We start from the raw sequence: 9,913 nt of genomic DNA, 5'->3' as shown, positions 1-9,913 counted from the left end.
TAATTTGGGATCAATAGTACAAACAACTACATATTGTATTCAATAAGGTTGAGAAGCTTTTACATCCAGAAGAACTGAAAGAGAACGGACCTCAAAGATTGACCTACACCCTACAAGGTTTTTATACGCTTTTAAGGTAACTATATAATGAAAGTTTTATTTTTGTTTACTAACATTCCAACTAACTTTTATTTAATTGTTTGCTAACATTCAAATATGGATTCTTGAGACTTTTCCAGTGATCAATTTATTTGGTATCCGACAACAAAATGTGATCCTACATGATGTTGCATGGTCAAAACTTAGGTCGTTACAAAAGACTCACTGCAACTAGTTTTTACTAATAGACGACGTATGGTTACTTTATTATTTATTTTATAATTCGTGTTTATTTACAATTTTATAATTTTGTTAGCAATGTAATAGACTCGTACTAAAGTTGGAGCCAACAGAAAATGAGATGTGTGCTAAATGGTGGGTTGTTAGCTCGGATTGGATTGAGCGCCCTAATTTTCCAGACCCTGAAGTTCACAGGGCACCTTCCCTAACACCATCACCCAAAAACTCCCCAGCCCACGAGCATCGAGAAAAGAAGCATAGATATATGATCCATCTCACCCACCACCACCACCGTCGCCGCCCGCTGACCCATAAATTGAAAATGACCAAATTATTAGTGACTTGTAGGACGAGGTCGGTCAATTGAAAAATGAGGTTCATTAATGTTGCGAGCAGTTGCAGTCTCAGGAGGAGCGTTTAGCAGAGCATGAGGCTACTTTAGCTATGGTTGTAAAACTTGTCAATAAGACTCCCGGATACGACGTTGGTACCTCGAAGGGGATGGAGGTACATTTTTAATTATTTCATAGTTTATGGTTGTTATGTTTTTGCATCGTTTACAAGTATACATTATTGAACCGTATAGGGATACTACAATGACAATTAGTTATGGAAGCATGATTATGTCTTAAGCAACCCCGAAAAAAGCCGCTAAATGTCAGCCCTGAACAGTCGTTGAATGTTGGCCCTGAGCAGTAGTCTCCGGTTATTCACCTGTCGGGTGTAATAAAGATTTCGCGGGATGATTACAAAACACCAACGCAAGCACCTCTTAGGCGTTCTAAACGCCAAAAAGTTATGTCTATATGATATAAGTCGCCATGGATATAAATGAAAAGGAAAGATGTTACACAACAACAGCCAACACTGTTGGAAAATCTTGTAGATCATACCGTACACATTGTATATAAAGAACAGGATGGTTCGCTGTTGTGTGCTCATAATTATTTGACCGGTTTTGCTACGCTTGAGTTTTGGACATGGTTATATGTGGATAGTCATGGAGGATGGTTGTCATGTGATGTAAGTAATATAATTATTTGATTATTACATACTACGCTTCTAATAATAATACTTAATTTACTGCAAAAAAAAATTAATTGACAACACCTCATGATGTGGATCTCATTGCTGCTAGAGCATAGAGCGGATGATGCTCGGTGGTGTCGTCAGCTTTCAACACCGATGCATATGAATTGAGTGACATGGCTGACGGATCCATTTACCCAGCCCGAGCAGAGTGTGATACGGTAGAATTTTGTTTGGATTACATTATCTGAGTATTTATATACTAATTAATTATTTCTAACATTTTTTTTGTAGCTTTACATCCCAATTAACATACCACAAACTCATTGATTTTTGGGTTTGGATTTGAAGACACAATGACTATATACGATAGTCATTAGAAGGGCGGCTACTGTTCGGAAAATTATGATTGGTGTATAGGTCTAAGAGTCCACATCAACAAATTGCTAGTGAGAATCAACTAATGTGGTACCGAACCAACTAATTCAATCATACTTGAGAGCTTCAAGATGACCCTGAAAAAGGCCCCAGACGTATCACAATAGATTGATAGCAGAAAGAATTGTGAGGTGTTTTTGTGTTGGTTCTTTGAGGTGTTAACCACCGGAAAATCGATTTCTATAGAGGGTAAAATCGGTCCATTGGCTTTGGGTTATCGAAAACAATCAACGGAAATTTTAAGGTACAATGGCAAAGATAATTTAAATATCGTATTTATAATACCACCTATAGACACATCATTTATTTTGTTTATTTTTTATTAGTTGTTTGTTGATTTTAATTGCTTTTTATATTTGATAAAACCAAAAGGTATACATTTTATAAAAACAAAATATAAACATTTTATAAAAGCAAAACCTATACATTATATAAAACGAAAACTTACGATAAAAGAAAAACCACATGTTACACATAAAAAAAAAAGCTAGGAAACTGTATTCCGAAACCGTACTCGAGAATTCTAGAAAGCTCTCCGGAACAAGATGTTCCAGGGAATGTAGTTATTTAAAAAAAAAGTAATCATTTATAAGGTTTACATTACTCATTTTTTTAATAATTTTTACTACACCACGGCACATACTTATGTGTAATTTACTCCTAACTTTTTGACAAAATAAATAAATAAATAAAAATAAATCATCGTCTTTAAACGGGTCTACCCGAACTGAATCTCGACCCGAAGCCCCCAACAAAAAGGACATGTTTGAACTTTGAAGTTTGAACGCAACAACAAAGGAGGGAACCACCGCAACGGGGCACAAACCTCCACTTACGCCGTTTTAGATGATCGATTCATATATCAGATCAAATTTTCCCTAAAACGTCTTCACGGAGCTCGCATTTGGATCCTATCCGAACTCCCAAGACGATGAACAAAGAAAATATCGGTGTAGGACAACTATCAGATGAACAAAAGGCTCGAATTTCCGCAAATTTCAGAGCTGCGAAGGCTCTTCTTGATCGCAAACGCCCCCGAGATGCCTCCATGGCCTCCAATTCTTTTCCTCGAAAGTAAAACCTTTAATCCATTCTTCTAGGCTTCGATTTAACATCAAAAATAATATTGATTTTTGCAGTTTTTTTTCCCGATTGTATATTAGGTGAAGTTTGTTTACAGTTTCTGTTTTATTTGTTCTGTAGAATCGGGGTTGTGAAGGGGATTGAAACTCCACCGGTTGTTAGCAGTGTCAATAGACTGCCTCTTGCAGACATTTCAGTGAACACTCCCACTCCATTTAGGGATCTTAAGTTAAATCAGAGCGGGTGTCTCAGCAGTTCGCATTTCAAGGTGCCTTCTGTTGATAAAAGTAATGGTGGCTTGTTTGCCAGGACGAGGGGTTTGCCAGATGAGAATGAAAAGCCTCTCACTTCGTTTCAGACTCCAATCCGACAAATAAATTATAGTGAAACTTCATTTCAAACTCCAGTCAGACAAATAAATTGTAATGGGAGCTCATGTGCCAAGGGAGTTCCCATGAGTAGATTTGACTTCAACCAAGGCTCTCATAACCCAAATGAGAATAAACCAAGCTTAGATTCATTCAAAACTCCAATCAGACCTGTAGATTGTAATGCAACTTCATCCGTAACTCCAGTGAGGCAACAGACATGTTATAGTCTTCAAGAGATCTCCACAATAATGCCCACTATTTTTTATGAAGATTTTGATGATTCCATTCTTGCTGAAATCGATGAGATATGTGAGTCTGAGACAAAGTCCAAGATAGTAACCGAGGAGTCTAGCTGTGACATTCAGTTGAAGAAAGCACATGCTGAAAAGAACAACTATGAACTTAAATCCAACTTGAGTCCTGTTGGGCTAGAGAACTTCAAAACTGATAATATCTTGGAGGAAAATTCTGAGGCTTTGATAATTAAAGGCATGCCTACAGAGTATGCAAAATATATGCAGTCTTTAAATGATAAGCAACGTGAAGCAGCCTCCAGTGACATTTCAATACCTTTAATGATTGTTGCGGGTCCCGGAAGTGGTAAGGTTGTATTTCTCAACTCTTTCACTATTTACCACTCTCTTCCTCTTGTTTAAACCTTTCTTAATTCTTACATATTCTCCTATTTCTTTCTATTGTCAGACATCCACCATGGTTGGGCGAGTTTTAATGCTTCTTCACAAGGTACTAACTTTTTCTTTTGTCATTTTGTCATTGTGATTGAGAGCTACAAGTTTTTACATGTGTTTCTTTTGTTCAAAAAACCAAATTCAGGGGATTGAAGCATCCAACATATTGGCTATGACATTCACCACAGCAGCTGCTTCAGAAATGAGGGACAGGATTGCAGCAGTGGCTGGAAAGGCAACAGCAAAGGAGCTCATGATCAGCACCTTTCATTCATTCTCATTGCAACTGTGTCGATTACATGCTGAGAAGTATGTAAAAGTAAATCTTTCTCATTTATTTTTCATATAACCATATTGACTAATGACTATATTGCCCATGTTATAGGGTAGGTCGAACACCAGAGTTTTTGGTGTATGGACAGGGGCAACAAAGAAAAGCAGTGATTGAAGCTGTTCGTCTCTCAGAGAGTGGAAATAAAATAAAGATTTCAGATTCTGATGACAAACTTTGTGAGGAGTCTAATGTCATTAAAAGCTGCCCTGAAGACTTCAGAGAAAAGTCAAAGAAGTGGATGAAGTTTGTGGCTCAAGTAAGTCAACTTATGTCATTTGAGTTTTCTTTGTTTTTTTTTCTGACACACGAATCATCTGTTAGCCTTAAACAATGTTCTTTTTTCAGGCTAAAGCTTCAGGAAAAAGTTATGAAGATTGTAAGAATTCAGGAAATGCAATTGGAGTAAGATGACTTTGAATTGGATATTCTAGTTTCTTAATTTATTAGCTTCTGAAGTATTATTCTGATATGAGAATCTGTATCAGGCTGCAATTCTTACAAAATATGAGGAAATATTACAATCATGTAATGCTTTGGATTATCATGACTTAATTATCTACTCCGTCAAGCTGCTTACTGATTTCCCTGAAGGTTAGACTCATATATTTGTTTTTTTATTAAAGTTAAGCACTGAAGCTTCTCATTTTTTGACATTTATTGGTTTTATATAATTATATCACTTGAAGTTTTCAAGGAGTGTCAAGAATCATGGCAAGCTATTGTAGTAGATGAGTTTCAAGACACAAGTAGCATGCAATATGATTTATTAAAACTTCTTGCATCACATAAACGCATAACTATTGTTGGAGATGAGGATCAGGTAATTATATAATCCTATCTAGATTCTATTAATAATAATAATAATAATACATTGAGTTTATGATTTATAAATCATGATGCAGTCGATCTTCAGTTTCAATGGTGCTAATGTAAGCGGATTCAAGTCATTTCGCAAAGATTTTCAACCTCACAAGGAGGTTTGAATGTTTGATTAGCACTTACATAATCATTATTGTTTTTTTTGTGTGCAAATTGTGGAGAAAGTAAAAAATACTTCTTGATGTTCTTTACATTGCTTTATTTCAGGTCAGATTAAATAAGAATTACCGTTCTACCCGTTGTATAGTTGATGCTGCATCATTTCTTATACAAAATAATTCAAAAAGATGTCAGTTAAATAAGGTTTTGACTGATAATTCTTCTGGTTCTAAGGTAACTAACTTGTTATTTTTATAAACTGTGTATGAAATATTATATATATATATATATATATATATATATATATATATATATATATATATATATATATATATTTGATTTGCATGATTTTGATTATAAGATTATTCACTCAGATTAGTGTCAAAGAATGTTGTAATGAGGATGCACAATGTTCATTTGTTGTTGACAAAATATTAGAACTCACTTCTTCATCTATCAAAGGCAGTTTTGGAGAGATAGCTGTTCTTTACAGGAGACAGGTCAACTGGTCAACCACATTTTTTTAAAAATATTTTTTTTTTCTTTATTCTTTGTTATAAGTTACATTCTATGTAACAGGTTTCAGGTAAAGTGTTCCAAACAGCTTTTCGTGAAAGAAAAATTCCATTCAATGTTCATGGAGTTGCTTTTTATAGAAAAAAGGTCAAATCCTATATCCAATTTTTTTTGATACATTTACCGTTTTACCCTTTAGTTACTGATGGAAAATTGACAGGTGGTAAGGGCTATTATATCTATGCTTAGAACAACATTGGTGGCATGTGATGATGGGTCATATAGGCGAGTATTTAAGGCCCTGTTGCCTCTTGAAAAAGATGAAAAAAAGAAGGTATAAAACTATAAATAATAAATTATAGTAGCATTATGCTGATGTCATCATGAGTTTATAAATAATAAAACTTCTTCACTTTTTTTTCTCTTTGTAGGTGATTGATCATATTAATAAAGTTTCAACTGTAAGAAAATGCAGCTTCATATCTGCTGCTTCTGATATATTTAGTGCAAAGATTTCTGGTGTCTTCAAAAGGTATGATGCATTAAAATTTAAAAAAGTTATATGCTTGTGATTATGAAGTAATTTTTATTAACATTTTCCTTTTTTTAACTTAATTCCTTCTTTCATTTTAGGAGTCACCTCACTCAAGGACGAAAGGTGTTGGTTACTTTAGACATGATTTCAAAGCTTGTTCACAGGGTAAATTTAATTATTGTAAAAAAAATTATTTAATTTTTACCAAACTAATAAACTTTATATCTCTCATGATAAAAAAAAAAAAAATTATGATTACATTTACATTTACAGGAACAATCCATTTCAGCTGTCATCACATCAGTAGCCAACTGATACCTCAGGTATATCTATCATCTTTTTAAATATTGTTTAAATGTTAATAATTGCATATAGTAATATATATATATATATATATATATATATATATATATATATATATATATATATATATATATATATATATATATATATATATATTACAGAAGTATGTTCTTGAGCAACGAGCTGTTCTTGATGTTGATGGAGGGAAGTTGCTAAATGAAGAGCATGATCTTAGATCAGTAAGTCAAGTCTTTTTCACTACATAAACATATATTTTATATTTTATATAAAAAGTTGATTAGATAAATAATTTTTTTTTACTGTTTATACAGGTTCTCCAATATTTACTAGATGATGTCTCTGAGTTTTTAAAATCATACGACTTTGATTTAGATGAAAAAGATAAAGAAGAAAAAGAAAAAGAAAAAGGGTGTGTAAATGTACTTAAATCTTTTATAGATTTTATATCTGAAAGAGAAACAGAAAATTTTCGTGTGAGGCGACATGATAATGATCATGCTGTTACTCTTACTACCATTCATCAGGTATATATATACATAAGTCATAATCTGAAGTAAATAAATATATTCAATTATTTAATTTTATTATCTGATTATTACTTGCAGTCAAAAGGATTGGAGTGGGACACTGTCTTCATAGTAAAGGTACACTGTAATTCTGTAAATAAACTTTTATATGTGGATTTTTATTTTTATAATAAAAACTTTTAACTTCTCATGGATCAATAAATATTTTAGGCAAACGAATCTGAAATACCCCTTTTGCATGAATATAACGGTGTCACGATAGATAAATGTGCCTCCCTTGAGGTAAGTTTGATATTAATTTTTTTTTTTTACATTTTAATCAGGGGTTAAATCTGTATTTATCTTCTGTGAATAAATGATAGGAGGAAAGACGTTTACTATATGTGGCATTAACTCGGGCAAGAAAGAAGCTTTTTATTCTTTATGTCACTATGGATTCAAATTGGCAGGTGGTATAACAATTAACAAAAATCAATTATTCATTCATTCTTTACATATATATTTATAATTTTTATATTTTTCTTTCAGATTCTTCGACCTTCACGTTTCCTCAAAGAAATTCCAACCCATCTTCTAGAAATTCAGGTGTGTATAAGTATAACTACAATTTTTAATTTTACATCATAATAAAAGTCAATCTGACTTTGACTTTTTTTTATAGGACGAGTCTAGTTCTGTTTATTTACAAGGGAAGAAGCAGGAGAATATTCCAAATAAAAACTCTGGTTTTACTGATGATCTGGTAAAAGTAAAAGTAAAACCGGAGACTGATGAAACAAACAGTAATTTATTCGATCAAGATTCCAAAGAATCAAGTGAAATTATCTTTCCATGCAATGGCAATGATTTCTTAAAAAGGTCAGAATGTGTTCTTTATATTATTAGTTTCAGTATCAAAGTGTTGAAATTAACATAATTTGAATTATATGTTTTATTGATCAAATAGATTCAGCAGTGAAGAACGTGCATATGTTTCACATTTATTCCATCAATGGGCCAAAAAAGCAGCATTCAAGGAACCAAAGAGGTTGCTTAACAAGGTTACTTTTTTTTTTTTTTTTCTGTATATTTTTACCATTTTACCCTAATATCTTTTAAAGTTTCGTATTTAAGTCTGATTTAGTAAAGTACAAGAATGGTCCCTGTGCTTTACTCAAAATTGCAAGTTTGGTCCATTTCTTGAAATTTCTTTAATGTCAGACCCTAAGTTTGATTTTGTGGTGGCGTTGAATGTGAAATGACTTTTGTGCTCTTATGTAATTTCTTTTACTTTTTTTCATTACTTGTTCATAACTTTAAGAGTAAATTACATTTTTGGTCCCCAAGTTTATCTAATTTTTGAGGTTTCGGTTCCAAAAAGGTTTGTTTTGCACTTTTGGTTATTATTTGAAGTTTTTGTAACATTTTTGGTCGTTGAGTCCCAAAAATAGTCATTTTCTTGAAACAAGGACAAAAAACATAACAAAAGTTGCAAGAGAAACTTTTTGGGAGCAATGTTGAAGTCAAATATACTCATCGACCAAAATGTAATTCAGTTGAACTTTAATTAATACGTATTAAAAGGTACAAGAAATTACATAATAGCACAAAAGTTGTTTCACATTTGTTGGGGACCAGTACTGCAACAAAAATCAAACTTGGGACGATATTTGTAAAATTTCATAAAATGGACCAAACCTGGGATTTTTGGTAAAGCACAAGGACCATTCTTGTAATTTACTCTTCTGATTATGATGCCATGGCTAGAATCTGATTCTTTGGTTTTCTTTTAATTAATAGGTTGCCTTTGTCATTGATGAACGACTTAGTGCAAAGAAATCTGCACAAAAGGTGACACTTTTCTTTTAAAAAATAACAAACATATATTTCTAAACTATGGAACTAAATGTTAATTGTAAAATTTATTTCTTTTGCATGTTAATTTACTAGGATGTTCTTCGGTCACTGAAGTCATGCTTGAAGACCAATGAAGCATTCCAGTATGCTGAAAATGTAGGTTTTAAAATCATCATATTCATATTCACTATATTTCATATTAAAATTATTAAAGTAGATTACATTTTTAGTCCTCAAGTATGCTTGATTTTTTCAATTTTGGTCCATATTTGAGGTTTTTATAACGTTTTAGGTCCAAGTACTCGGACCAAAAATGTTACAAAAACTCGAATGATAACAACCAAAATTATAATAGAAATCTTTTGGAACCAATTGAAAAAATCAACTATACTCAAGGACCAAAAATGTAACTAACTCAAATTATGTCTAATATGAATTCTGTTCCTCTTCATCATCAGATTCTACAATGGCTAGAAATTCCTGCAGACAAGCGTGCATATATTACAAGGGAAAAACAAGAACATTTTCAAAAGTTAAGGATTGAAACCGCAATGGATACATCTGATCCTACCTCTAAGCAGGTGACTATTTCTCCATTAAGTTGTTCTATCTGTATTAAGTTAAAAAGAATTGATCCTTTTTTTTTTTTTTTTTTTGCAATATGTCGACAGATTGCATTCCTACAGAGTTTAGGATGCACCACAGTCCCAACTTCTCGTCTCCATGCATCACGTTTAATCGAACAGTACAAGTCATTGTAGCATGATTTGTACAAGTCATTAAAGCATGTTGCTTTATTATGGTATAATTATATAAGCGTTGTTGGGTTGAATGAATTAACGTGATTTTTCGTTTGATTTTATGCAAATTGCATGTAAAAATATATAGTTTACGCAAAGTTTTGTTTTACATGT

The 9,913-nt window shown here is 32.5% G+C and overlaps 1 protein-coding gene across 1 annotated transcript; it reads left to right on the top strand.

The window, feature by feature from the left end:
• The first annotated feature begins 2,606 nt into the window (after positions 1 to 2,606).
• Positions 2,607 to 9,897, top strand: LOC111902129 (ATP-dependent DNA helicase SRS2-like protein At4g25120). The gene is made up of 28 exons (XM_052767527.1): positions 2,607 to 2,880; positions 3,010 to 3,865; positions 3,963 to 4,004; positions 4,095 to 4,258; positions 4,335 to 4,539; positions 4,629 to 4,685; positions 4,769 to 4,874; positions 4,970 to 5,103; positions 5,186 to 5,260; positions 5,370 to 5,495; positions 5,636 to 5,761; positions 5,841 to 5,924; positions 5,998 to 6,111; positions 6,209 to 6,309; positions 6,411 to 6,477; positions 6,586 to 6,624; positions 6,765 to 6,854; positions 6,948 to 7,160; positions 7,242 to 7,280; positions 7,374 to 7,445; positions 7,526 to 7,612; positions 7,692 to 7,748; positions 7,825 to 8,021; positions 8,110 to 8,203; positions 8,943 to 8,993; positions 9,093 to 9,155; positions 9,458 to 9,580; positions 9,671 to 9,897. The coding sequence occupies exons 1-28, from the start codon at positions 2,738 to 2,740 to the stop codon at positions 9,758 to 9,760; spliced, it is 3,615 nt and encodes a 1,204-aa protein (XP_052623487.1). The 5' UTR covers positions 2,607 to 2,737; the 3' UTR covers positions 9,761 to 9,897.
• The last annotated feature ends 16 nt before the right edge of the window (positions 9,898 to 9,913 follow it).

The sequence above is a fragment of the Lactuca sativa genome, chromosome 9, assembly GCF_002870075.4.
Source record: "Lactuca sativa cultivar Salinas chromosome 9, Lsat_Salinas_v11, whole genome shotgun sequence".
Classification (NCBI taxonomy): Eukaryota; Viridiplantae; Streptophyta; class Magnoliopsida; order Asterales; family Asteraceae; genus Lactuca; species Lactuca sativa.
This window is presented reverse-complemented; position numbering and strand designations above follow the sequence as displayed.

Excerpts from the sequence above, each read along its gene's own strand:
- LOC111902129 (XM_052767527.1), top strand. The coding sequence starts at position 2,738 with ATGAACAAAGAAAATATCGGTGTAGGACAACTATCAGATGAACAAAAG. Across the intron at positions 7,446-7,525 it reads ATAAATGTGCCTCCCTTGAG|GAGGAAAGACGTTTACTATA; the intron begins GTAAGTTTGATA and ends AATAAATGATAG. Across the intron at positions 9,581-9,670 it reads CTGATCCTACCTCTAAGCAG|ATTGCATTCCTACAGAGTTT; the intron begins GTGACTATTTCT and ends ATATGTCGACAG.